Source organism: Macaca nemestrina, chromosome 9 (genome assembly GCF_043159975.1).
Source record: "Macaca nemestrina isolate mMacNem1 chromosome 9, mMacNem.hap1, whole genome shotgun sequence".
In the NCBI taxonomy this organism is placed as follows: Eukaryota; Metazoa; Chordata; class Mammalia; order Primates; family Cercopithecidae; genus Macaca; species Macaca nemestrina.
The window spans coordinates 120690949-120704761 of record NC_092133.1 but is presented as its reverse complement, the minus strand read 5'-3'; the positions used below and the strand labels follow the sequence as shown (position 1 = coordinate 120704761).

At 37.5% G+C, this 13813-nt stretch overlaps 1 protein-coding gene and 1 pseudogene across 1 annotated transcript in view; both read right to left on the bottom strand.

The window, feature by feature from the left end:
* Positions 1 to 13813, bottom strand: part of C9H10orf67 (chromosome 9 C10orf67 homolog) — a 139092-nt gene that overhangs the window by 21075 nt on the left and 104204 nt on the right. The window contains exons 16-17 of the mRNA XM_071068740.1: positions 3258 to 3332; positions 3112 to 3172 (exon numbers count right to left, since the gene is read on the bottom strand). Of these exons, the coding sequence (XP_070924841.1) occupies positions 3112 to 3172; positions 3258 to 3332 (136 nt within the window). The remainder of the gene's footprint in view (positions 1 to 3111; positions 3173 to 3257; positions 3333 to 13813) is intronic.
* Positions 1051 to 1116, bottom strand: LOC112426390 (U4 spliceosomal RNA; annotated as a pseudogene).

Below are 13813 nucleotides of genomic sequence, written 5' to 3'. Positions count from 1 at the left end.
CTGTGTTTTGTTGCAAATGGGATATTTTCCGTGTTATCATGCATAAATCTTGGGGCAGGTGAAAATAATTGAGTGGGGATTAGCACGTACCCTTAGCCTACACTGGATTTGAATCCAGCTGCTCCACTTATTTGCAATATAAACCTACCAGTTTACAAACCTCTCTGTATTCAATGGTCTTACCTGTAAAATGGGGGAAAGCAAGAGTACCTACCTCATAGGGTTTTTGTGAGGATTAAAGTAAAAATGTGAAAGGCATTTAGAATATTACGTATATCCACTGAATGCTAGTTACATGTAATTTCACAAAGTGTTTTGTGGTGTGAAAGTATAGCCTAAGAAGCTCAACCTTTGATGCCAACACTGAGGATTCTGTAACAGAAAGGATAATGTTCCATAGGATATTTTAAATATTCCTATCCTATTTACATATTTAAAAATGGAATGCATTTTAACTTTAAAGTGTTCAGTTTGGGATCTGTTACCAAACAGGTTATAGTAACCCCTTATATTTTATGTACCTGTATTAGTCCATTCTCACACCGCTATAAAGAACTACCTGAGACTGGCTAACTCATGGAGAAAAGAGGTTTAATTAACTTAGTTTCACAGGCTTAACAGGAAGCATGGCTAGGAGGCCTCAGGAAACTTACAATCATGGCGGAAGGGGAAGTAAGCACATCTTACAATGGAGGAACAGGAGAGACAGAGAGAGACAGCGAAGTGCCACACACTTTTAAACCATCAGATCTCATGAGAACTTACTATCATGAAAACAGCATGGGGGAAATCAGCCCCCATAATCCAATCACCTCCCACCAGGCCCCTTCTCCAATTCGACATGAGATTTGGGCAAAGACACAAATCCAAACCATATCAATACCTAATACCTGTTTAATAGATATTTTTGAATTAGTGCTTGAAAGCATTAATAATGTATTAAACTATTTCCTGGGAGTCTGAAGAGGGTACTCAACCTTGTAAAGTACTTTGGGAGCTTGGAATAACTTGTTTGGTGAAGATTAGCAATAATCTAGGCTAATTTGGCCCTTTTATTAGCAATAATCACACCTCAGATAAACCTTATTGGCTGCAATATTGCCACTGCACAAAGCTATTTTGGTCCTTTAAATGTCCAGCTTGAAAGCCATCTGCAAGGCATTACCACTAAAGATCATGCTTTCTAAAGAGAAGATTCATTTACTCCCCAAATTAGAAAATCAGTAATTCAGCTTTCCTCTTAACATTCATTTAGTTGTTTTTATTCAGTAGAAATAGGAAATTTATTTCTAGTAAATTTTGGATTAACTGGAACCAATTAATAAGAAATTTTTGTTAACTGGATTATTTCCCAAAACTATCTTTAGAGGGAAGAACATTACATGTCAAAGCTGTATCTGAGATTGAAAAGGAGGAAATTTCATGGTTATGTCCACAGGCTTCTGATGTGAGCATTTTATCTTATGCCTCCTCTATAATGCTGATTAATATTCAGAATGATGAGCCTTATAGCACACTGTAAAATTATGGATCATAAAACATTTATATTCAATTTTATTAGTAAGGCAAAAAAATGAGCTAACAGATTTTAGGAGGATTTTCAGTAGACAGAGCGGCAGTAACTCTACATTTTGCATTTTCAGGGCTTAGAAAAGGGAGTGACAGTGTTTGTTTCAGTGGGGCTGCCTTATGTGTCATGTGGCTATCAAAATTTATTTGTGTCACTTCAAGGGGACCTTTGCAAAATGGTTTTCTTGGCTAGGGAAAATCAGTTTTCAATGCAAAATCCTCAATTGAATTTTTAGGGAATGGAATTCTATGGTTAATTAAACTTCCTAACTAAAATTGCAGGCCATAAGTGAATTAATACAGAAGTAGAAAACCAAACACCACATGTTCTCACTTATAAGAGCTAAACATTGAGTACACAGGGACATAAAGATGGGAATAACAGACACCGGGGTCTCCAAAAGGAGGGAGGGAGGGAGGCAAGGGTGGAAAAACTTCCTATCCCATACAACTAATTACTAGTTCACCAATTGGGTGATGAATTCCATCAAAGCCCAAACCTCAGCATCATGCAATACATCTACACAGCAAATCTGCACATGTACCCCTGGAATCTAAAGTTAAAAAAAATTTCAAGCCAACTAAATTCATTAATCCATATGTTTACATAAAATGTGAGTACATTAAGATGCTTTAGAAATAATTTCAGCCTGGGCAACATAACAAAACCTCATCTCTAAAAAAGCCAACCAATCAACCAAGCAAACAAAAATCAGCTGGGCATGGTGGTATGCACCTGTTGTCCCAACTACTCAGGAGGGTGGGACAGCCAGGTTGCCCAGGCTGGTCTAAAGCTCCTGGACTCAAGCATCCCAAAGTGCTGGGATTACAGGTGTGAGCCATCAGGCCCAGTCTACTCTTCTTGTAATTATTAAGTTGGAAAAAAATAGGAATTTAACAGGAGCTTCAGGTTTGTTGGCAGTTTAATTTAAAAAAAACAAATGAGATTCCAACTAAGGCGGTTTCTGGTTTTGAAGTAAAAGTAATTTTTTTTTTTTTTAAATTTAAAGACAGGGTCTCACTCTGTCACCCAGGCTGGAGTACAGTGGCATGATCTTGGCTCACCGCAGCCTTGACCTCCTGGGCTCAAGCAAATTCTCAGCCTCCTGAGTAGCTGGGACTATAGGTGTATGCCACTACGCCTGGCTAATTTATATATATATATATATATATATATATATATATATATATATATATATTTTTTTTTTTTTTTGTAGAGGTAGTCTTATATGTTGCCTAGGCTCATCTCAAACTCCTGGTTTCAAGTGATCCTCCCTCAGCCTCCAAAAGTGCTAGGATTACAGGCAAGAGCCATTGGGCCTTGCATAGATTGATTTTCAATTAGCAGTGATCAGTAGTCAGAAGTATATATTAGTATTCTTTTATTCAGTTTATCTGTGCAATAATTTTATAAATTGGCTGAAAAAAGTCATGCATTTGCCCAGAATACCAAATACCTCAGGGTACAAAAGAAAAGCAAAGTTAATCTAGACTAAGTAGCCGTTCTGGTGTGAACCTCATTTCCAACAAAAAGATTCTTACCTTTTGGTGAAAGTTGAAGGGATGCCTGATCACTGACTACATCCACATGCTTACTGTCTACCTGTAAGTGAATCAAAAATTTTCATTACTTAAGTTGAATAATATTAACTCAGTAAATATTTAAGAGAGAGAAATAAGGGACTTACTGAAGATGTACAATGACTTGAAGAGGATGTACCTGTTATGGTTGTTCTAGATTGCACTAATAAGGGTTTTACTTTCTGAAAGACACAAAAGATATGTACTGTGTTATCAGGAGGAAATAATAGTCAAATCAAATGGACGTTAATGTTCTCCAGCCTTTAGTTGGCCAAGATATGGAAACTATGCTTGTCACTTATTTGCTCAAATATGGCTGGGGAAATCCTTTTCTTTATTCCAATGGGATAGTCTCTTTCTTCTTCAGCCCACTTTGAAAGAAAATTTAAGGAAACTATTTTCCTTAGTATCTCTTCTGACTCGACTTCCTTTTGGTTGTCCCTACAATTGAGACTTACTACTTGCAACTGTTTGGAAGCCACAAGGGCGTCCCTACCACCTCCCAGTTACTAGAAGCTACAGCAATGGTGTCCTGATTCCCAAGTTAAAGAAAAGTTTCCTGAAATTAAAGGAAGCACATACTTCTAGAAATGATATATTATGAGATCTAGATGAAAATCTCCTTAAGGCTTTTGGCTGGGACAATGGAGTATAAGAATATATGGATTCAAGGAAATGTAGACAGATGACTCTGGAAATGAAAAGGCTGAAATGAAATGCAAAGGACTTTTGGATGTGGTATGGAAAGATTACCTGTGAATGAAACACAGACATAGAACTTAAATCCAAATAAGACTTTCATTTCTTATATTTTTCAGTGGTGCTGTAAGCTGATGAAAAACGCAGGGTCCAGGCATGGTGGCTCATACCTGTAATCCCAGCATTTTGGGAGGTTGAGGTGGGAGGATCGCTTGAGTCCAGGAGTTTGAGACCAGCCTGGGTAACATGGCAAAACCTCGTCTCTACAAAAACTACAAAAGTTAGCCAGGTGTGGTGGCACATGCCTGTAGTCCCAGTTACTTGAGGGGGCTAGGGGAGCTGAGGCCGGAGAATGACTTGAACCCAGGAGGTCGAGGCTGCAGTGAGCAGTGATTGTGCCACTGCACTCTAGCCTGGGTGAAAGAGTAAGACCTTGTCTCAAAAATAAATAAATAAATAAAGCAAGCAGGCAAGTAGGAATACTCAGGTCCTAGACCAAGAGAAGATGGAAACCCAGGACTTCCACCCTGGAGCTCTCATTCACTTGGAGGGCATTTGCCAAACTTCCTGAATATGTGCATGAGTTGTCAAAGGTTCCTATGACTTGGGAGGACAGGATACAACTCAGGGTCCACCTAAGGTGTGGAATTTAACAAGACACTCCCACCCCACTGTACGTGTGGGACTGTAATGCTATAACCAGAGTAAAGGTAAAATACTACCTCAAGTGAGGCTCCCCCAAGCAGTTTGCAAGGAAAATGCCTGCTTCTAAGGTTGGCAACTAGTTGAATACCATTAAAAAAAAAACCCTCTTTGTTGGGCGCAGTGGCTCACGCCTGTAATCCCAGCACTTTGGGAGGCCAAGGCAGGCAGATCACGAGGTCAGGAGATCGAGATCATCCTGGCTAACACAGTGAAACCCCATCTCTACTAAAAATACAAAAAATTAGCCCGGTGTGGTAGAGGGTACTTGTAGTCCCTGCTACTCTGGAGGCTGAGGCAGATGAATGGTGTGAACCCGTGAGGTGGAGCTTGCAGTGAGCGGAGATTACACCACTGCACTCCAGCCAGGGCGACAGAGTGAGACTCCGTCTCAAAACAAAACAAAACAAAACCCACAAAAAAACAAAACAAACAAACAAAAAACACCCTCCTGTGAATTCCTAACCATTACTAGCCCATGCCATTTGCCAGCTGAATTCACAAGGTGGTCTGAAAAGTAATATGCTAAAAAAATTAATTTAACTAATTCCAGAATAATGGTGTTCATGGCAATGGAAAGAAGCACATTTAAACCTTTTATGGAAAAATTCCTCTTCAGCCGAGTCCTCAGAGAATTTTTATAAATAAGGTTCCAAGGAAAGTGAGCAGTTCATTGTCAAAAATCTGTATATACATCATGAGTAGTTGCTAGCATAAACAAGATAGTAGAACCAGAGTCTCTAAAACTTCAAATATAGAAATTCTCAGTCATAGAATATAAAATAAGTATGTTTAATATGTTTCAAGAAATAAAACGTAGAAGCTTGATGAATAATTTGTTTGCATATTTAAAAAAGCAAACAAAATTTATTTCTATTTTTTAGAAAAATTATAAATACAATAATTGAAATGAAAATCAAGAGGCCAATTTTAGCAGAAAAATTATACATCTGTGAAAATAATAATAAATTGCAAGAGAGAATGAAACATATTATCAAGGATGCAACTCAGAGAGACAAAGTGATGTCAAATATAAAGGCTAAGCAATAGCAATATGAAGGATAGAGGGAAAAGGTAAAACCTCATTTGGTCAGAGTAGAAGACAGAAAAGAATAGGAGTACGGCAAAATATAGAGTTAAGAACTGAACACTTTCCAGAACTGATGAAACAAACTGACCTCAACTTTCAAGAATCCTGATAAATTTCAAACAGAATAAACAAAAAGAAATTCACAACTAGACACATCATAGTAAAAATGCAGAACACTGAAGAAAGAGACCTTAAAAGCAGCTAAAGACGAGAGACAGATTAATGTTAAGAAAGTCACAGTTAAAGAGATAGCAACATTCCAATGCTAACAATGTGTATTAGTCTGTTCTCAGGTTGCTGATAAAGACATACTGGAGACTTTACAAAAGAAAGAGGTTTAATTGGACTTACAGTTCCACGTGGCTGCGAAAGTCTCACAATCATGGTGGAAGGCAAGGAGGAGCAAGTCACATCTCATGTGGAAGGTGGCAGGCAGAGAGGCGCGCTCGTGCAGGGAAATCCCCTTTATATAACCTTCAGATCTTGAGAGACTTACTCACTATCACGAGAACAGCACGGGAAAGACCCGCCCCATGACTGAATTACCTCCCGCTGGGTCCCTCCCATAACACACGGAAAGTCAGGAAGAGATTTGGGGCCGGGCGCGGTGGCTCACGCGTGCAATCCCAGCACTTTCGGAGTCTGAGGCAGGAGATTCACGAAGTCAAGAGATTCAGACCATCCTGGCCAACATGGTGAAACCCCATCTCTACTAAAAACACAAAAATTAGCTGGCGTAGTGGCAAGTGCCTGTAATCCCAGCTACTCAGGATGTGAGGTAGGAGAATCACTTGAACCCGGGAGGCAGAGGTTGCAGTGAGCCGAGATCGTGCCATTGCACTCCAGCCTGGGCGACAAGAGTGGAACTCCATCTCAAAAAAAAAAAAAAAAAAAAAAAAAAGGATGAGATTTGGGTGGGGATACAGCCAAACCATACCACAATGGAATCTAGAAGACAGTGGGATGGTATGTTCAATGTGCAAAGAGAAAGTATCATAAATCTAGAATTTTACACCTAGAGAAAATATCTTTCAATAACAGGGGCAAAAACAAAGACATTTTCTGTCAAGTGATAACTGAAAGTGTTGGCCTCCAGCAGATCCCCACTAAAGAAAATTCTAGGCCAGGCACGGTGGCTTATGCCTGTAATCACAGCACTTTGGGAGGTCCAGGCGGGCAGATCACCTGAGGTCAGGAGTTTGAGACCATCCTAGCCAACATGGTGAAACCCTGTCTCTATTAAGAATACAAAAATTAGCCAGGAGTGGTGGCAGGCACCTGTAGTCCCAGCTACCCGGGAGGCTGAGGCAGGAAAATTGCTTGAACCCGGGAGGCAGAGGTTGCTGTGAGCCAAGATTGCGCCACTGCACTCCAGCCTGGGTGACAGAGCGAGACTCCGTCTCAAAAAAAAAGAGAAACTTCTAATGCATGTACTTCATGTAGAAGGAAAGTGATCTCAGATGGAGGGTCTGAGATGTAAGAAGGTATTGCAAATAAAGCGGTAAATATGTAAGTAAAGCTAAACAAATATTAATCAAATGCACCAATAATAATAATGTGCTATGAAGATTAAGACAACAAGGTAGAGTTAAAATAGATGACAACAGCATTATATACTGACAGAGAGTGGTAGCTGAAATTTAATTGCCCAAAGAACTTTTATTGTTCACCACTGTAAACACATAGAGGTAATTTAAACTTTCTTGATAGAAACAAGAGTTTAGAAATTAAAAAAGAGAGAGAGAGAGAAAAAAAATAACCAATTCAAAAAATGTAAAGAAGGAGAAAAACATATACAAAATAGAGACAAATATAAAACATAAAATAACAAGGTATAATTAAAGCCAAATGTATTTGTGATTACAATAAAATTAAATAGACTAAATGCCCCAAAGACAAAGATTGTCCAACTAGATTAAGAACAAAGTTTAAAACTAGCTGTATGCTGTATAAAAGAGTCATATCCAAAGCAGAAGCATACAAAAGGCTGAAAGATATGCCAAGAAAATAATAACCTATCGAAAGTGCAGGTAGCTCTAGTAATATAAAGCCAAAACAGACTTTAAGGCAAAAAGCATTTGTAGCGATAAAGTTTGTCATTACATAATGGTAAAATGTTCAATTTACCAGGAAGATACGATTATAAAATAGTAAGCATTTACTAATACAGACTAAAATTACATAAAGCAAAAACTGATTACAAACTACTTAGAGTAATATGCAAATAATCTAAATATAATAGCATAAAAATACAAGGTACCTAAGATTACATCAAAAAAAGATACTTTCAAGACTTCTATAGAGTTATAAAACTCTATTGAAATAATACTTAAACAAAATATATAACATATTGACAGATTAGAAGACTCAATGATAAAGATGCCAATTGTGCCTAAATTGAACTGTAGATTTAACATAATTCTAATTGAAATGTCAATAAAATTTGTTTTGTTTTGTTTTTTTCTGTGAATATTGACAATCTGATTCTAAAATTTACATGGAAATGCAAAGATCCAATAAAGCTGAGGCACTCTTGCAAAACAGGGCAGAAGCGTTAGCCTTATCAGATAAGATTTAGATATTAAATCAGTGTTATATTGGTGCAGGAAAAAAAAACAGTGAAACAGATAGTCAGAATAGACTCATATATATGATCCCTTAATAATGACAGGTGGAATTATATATAAAGGGAGAAGACAGACTTTTTATTAAATGGCTACTTCAGATGGTTATTTATAATAAAAGAAAATGAAACCAGACATCAACCTCTCTATACACTAATATCAATTTTAAATGGATTAAATCTGTAAATATGAAAAGCAAAACAAGCCAAAAGTTTAAAGACCATAGAGAATAATATATTTGTGATTAAATGTTAGATGAACTCTTTTTAAAGGCAGAGAAAAATGTAAAGACAAAAAGGAAAAGATTAAGTCAGAATAACATTAATATTGAGAACATTTATTTATGTAAAAAATGCCAGAAAAAGATTAAAAACTTTATCCACAAACTGAAAGAAGACATTTGCAATACATATAACTGGTAAAGGATTGGTATCCAAGTTATATAAAGAATTCCTATGAAAAAATAAATATGAAATAAACCAACAGAATCAAAAGGTTGAAACCTGCAGTACTTAAAAGAGGAAACCTGAATGGCCAATAAATATATAAAAAGATGATCACTTTCATTAGTAATCAGGAAAAGGCAAAAAAAAAATTATAAACACACATACATACGCATAAACTCCAAAACCATGAGTAAGCATTATACAATAACAGGTTGGCAAAAATGATGAAGTCTGGCAATATCAGTGCTGAAGACCATGTGGAGCACTAGAAACTCTCATCTGTTCCTGGTTAGAGTGTCAGAGTAATATTACTTTGGAAAACTATCTGGCATTAGCTTCTGTGACAGAGGTTATTTGTTGTCCTTCAATATCTAACCTCCTTCTTTTATTTTTTTTTTGGAGACAGGGTCTTGCTCTCTTGACCAGGCTGGAGTACAAAGGCACAATCATGGCTCACTGTGGGCTTGACCTCCCAGGCTCAAGCTATCCTCCCAGCTCAGCCTCCCTCAGCCTCAGGCATGTGCCACTATGCCCAGCTAATTTTTTTTTTTCTATTTTTTGTAGAGACAGGGTCTCACTTTGTTGCCCAGGCTGGTCTCAAACTCTTGGGCTCAAGTGATCCTCCCGCCTCAGCCTCTGTGCTGTTATTACACATGTGAGCCACCATGCCTGGCCTTATTCTCCTCCTCCCTTTTTTTTTTTTTTTTGGTAATATAACCTCCAAGTTTTAGTGAGGTATTTGGCTGCGTAGACAGAGACCGCCTTTCTCAGTCTATCTTGCAATTGGATGCAGTTCTAGGTCTAGGATCAGACCTGTGGGACATGAGTAGAAGTGATATGTGCCATTTCTGGGTCATATCCTTAAGGATAAATATTCTTGCCCTGGACTTTCTCTTTCTGGAGAAAGTCTAGAACCCATGGACATGAAGTTGACCACCTTTATTTATGTGGGTGAGTAAAATATCTTAGGAGATGTCAGAGCAGTAAGACTGAGGGAACCTGAGTATCACTTTATGGAGTATTGCTCCTCACGGGGCATCGTAATGCCTGGAGCTGCTTGCTTCTTCACTGTAACATGAATGAAGTAGCCTTCATTCTATTTAAGTCAGTGTAGTTTTTGTTGTTGCAATCAAAGCAGCTTACCCATAGCAAGTGAACTTATCAGTACTCTATGACCAGCAATTCTGTTACGAGTATAAAACCTGGAAGAGCTCCTGTATCTGTGTATCAGGTGAAACTAGAAGAATGTTGAGAGCAATAATACTCATAATAGTAAAAAGTGAGAACCAACGTAAGTGTTGATGGGCAGCAGAATGGGTAAATAAGTTGTGGTATATTCGTGTATTAGAATATTCGCAGTGGGTGAATCACAACCACTAGCATCAGCATGAATGTATCTTAGAAGTATAATGTTGAGAAAATGGAGCAAAATCACAGAACAATGTACGCATTTTTCATTTATTTATTTTTTATTTCTAGAAAGCTTAAAAAACCGGCAAAACTCAACAACATACTGCTTAGAAATACATGCACAAGTGATAAAACTATGAAGAAAATTAAAAAAAAAAATTAGAGCAATAGTTCCCTCCAGGAGGGAATGAAGAGGAATGCAATTGGTGGGCTTCTGGGGCACGGTAATAATCTAGTTATGGCCTTGGTCTCGGGAACGCGAGCATTCATGTTATTATCATTCTTTAAATTGTGCATATGTATTTTCATTCATCCATTTCTTATTCATGGGTTATTTAACAGTTTGAAAAACATGCATCCAAAAAAACATGAAACAACAAAATTTAGACTCGAGACAAAATAAACTCTTCTCTACTTAGACCTGACACCAAATTAAGAGATTAAGAAGGAACTATACTCCCGGATAAAAGAATAGGCTGAGAAACAGGCTAGGACAAAGATATTAGCATAAAACATGAGAAAATTACTAACTGTGCAATAATTAAAATAAATATTTGGGATAGCAAAGAGTAGAGGTGAAATGGAGAGAATAGAACGAGAATGTAAAGCAATGTTCCCTGGCGTTTAGTTTGCCATAGTATACATAAAAGCACATTATTCACACAGAACACTGGGATAAATCGACAAAGTTGCTCATGGGCTTAGACTATTGGATCAGAGCTTCAGGCTACTCTAGCAATGCCCTAAACCCTGCCACTTGGAGGACTAAGGAGAATCAATATCCCAGCATACCTGAAACCTCTTCAGGAAACTTTGAAAGAAGGTGCAAACCAGAAAAGTTTCCAAAAAATGTCAAGGAAAAGAACAAAAAGGATAACATGACATGAAAGAGAATGTGATTAACTATGGAGGACAGAAAAATAGGTATCTGACCCACAATAGTGTTTCTGAAAAAGAAACAAAAACAGATCCCAGATCCCACAACAGCAGTCATTAAAAGTGTACATAGTGGACATGGTGTCTCATACCTGTAATCCTAGCACTTTGGGAGGCTGAGGTGGGAGGATCACTTGAGGCCAGGAGTTCAATACCAGCCTGAGCAACATAGTGAGACTTTGTCTCTACAAAATACAAAAAAATCAGCCAAGTGTGGTGGTGCACACCTGTAGTCCCAGCTACTCAGGAGGCTGAGACAAGACAACCACTTGAGCTCAGAGGTTTGAGGTTACAGTGAGCTATGATCATGTCACTGCACTCCAGTCTGGGTGACAGAGGAAGACTCTGTCTTTAAAAGAAAAAGAAAAGTGTACATAAGAAATATGTCCGAGTTGAAGAAAAGGACTATCAGAGAGGCCCATTTTATTCAAGAGAAATTAATAAAATAATGTTTACTTATATCCTGATGACATCTTTTTAAATTTCAAGGTTAAAAAACACAACATACGAATTTCCAAAATGGGGAAGACAGGCTAATTAGCAACAAAAAATTAAACTGGCCTTAGTCAGGTCAAGACATTGCAAAGTGGATAGAATATTTCCTCCAGAACAAAAGGAAAAGACTCAAATTCATGGTCCAGTTTATAAGAAATAAATCAAAACTGAGAACTCAAGACCTGTGGAAGTCATGATTTTTAAAAAGTAGCCAGTGGGGTTAAACATAAACATATAAATGTAAGTATAAATAATTGCTATTCAGGTAGTTGGAGAGTTGAAAGCGGAAAGTAATTAACCAAAAATACTTTCGTGTGATAAAAAGAATAACATAATAATGATGTGGTTCTCTACAAAGAGTAAATTAACGAAGACTAGAAGGAAGAGGGGAATATATGATGAAATTAGGGCTGAGACAAAGCTCAGAGAACAAAAACACATATACCTTCTTGTCTTGAAGAGTGTTTTAAGACTCAAAATTTACTTGGTTTTTGGTTTTGATAATTTCAGAAATGTAGTGGGTACTTGATTTTACCTTAAAGTTTACCATTACAATATAGGAAATAAAAACAAGTAAAATGTGGTTCATATTACATGAGCCAGGAAACAAACAAAAAGAGCAAGATGCCAGGAATATATCACACATGTCACCTATGTTGATAAATGCATATAGTTTCAGTTTGCCTATTAATTGTAAATAAATGAAGGTGAGATTTTAAAAACTAAAATCCAGTCATGTTATTATAAAGGAACACTTATACGTGGTTGGTGGAAATGTAAATTAGTTCCACCATGGTGAAAAACAGTGTGGCGATTCCTCAAAGACCTAAAAACAGAACTACCATTTGACCCAGCAATCCCATTACTGGGTATATACACAAAGGACTATAAATTGTTCTATCATAAAGACACATACACGCATAAGTTCACTGCAGCACTATTCACAATAGCAAAGACATGGAATCAACTTAAATGCCCATGATAGACTGGATAATGAAAATGTGGTACACACACACCATGGAACACTATGCAGCCATGTCAAAGAATGAGATCTTGTCTCTGCAGGAACATGGATAGAGCTGGAGGCCATTATCCTTAGCAAAATAATGCAGGAACAGAAAACCAAATACTGCATGTTCTCTCTTATAAATGATGAAAGCTACATGATGAGAACACATGGACATACAGAGGGAAACAACAGACACTGAGGCCTACCAGAGGGTGGAGGATGGGAGGAGGAACAGGATCAGGAAAAACTACTAATGGGTTCCAGACTTAACACCTGGCTGAAGAAGTAATCTGTACAACAAACCCCCATGACTACAACAAACCCCCATGACATACAACAAACCATGTACCTCTGAACTTCAAATATAAGTTAAGTAACGAGTTTCAAGTCAAGGCTAAAAAAAAGCTAAATAAGGCTGGGCATGATGGCTCATGCCTGTAATCTCAGCACTTTGGAGGCTGAGGCAGGTGGATCATGAGGTCAAGAGATCAAGACCATCCTGGCCAACATGGTGAAACACCATCTCTACTAAAAATACAAAATTAGCTGGGCATGGTGGTGCATGCCTCCCAGCTACTTGGGAGGCTGAGGCAGGTGAATTGCTTGAATCCGGGAGGTGGAGGTTGCGGTGAGCCGAGATGGCGCCATTGCATTCCAGCCTAGGCAACAAGAGCAAAATTCTGTCTCAAAAAAAAAAAAAGAAAAAAAAGCTGAAAAAAAAAATAAATAAAAGGATTTACATTACCCAATTTCAAGATTTACTAGCTAGAAAGCTATGTTAATTAAGACAGTGTGATATTGGCAAAAGGACTGACAAATAAACCAATGGAAAAGAATAGTGTGGTTAGAAATAGACTCATACACAGACAGTCAATTCATCTAGAAAAACGGAATTGGTGAAATTCAACAAAAAAGACAAGATCAATATTATAAGAAATACATACAGAATGTGAGATATCATCACAGACACAGAGAATACAATCTGCCACAGAAAAAATAACTAAGTTGTCTTCATTAAAATAAAAATATCTGACCTTCAAAGGACACCGTTCAGAAAATAGAAGGAAAAATTATAGACTGAGGAAAAAAGGTTTGTAATACATATATCTGACAAAGGACTTGTATTCAGAATATTTAACAAAATGCTAAAACTCAATAACAGTTAAAAATTGACAAAAGTGCAGGAATAGAGGAATGGGCAGTTATGTTTTAAATGAGAGTGGAGTCTCACTTTTGCAAGATGGAAAAGAGT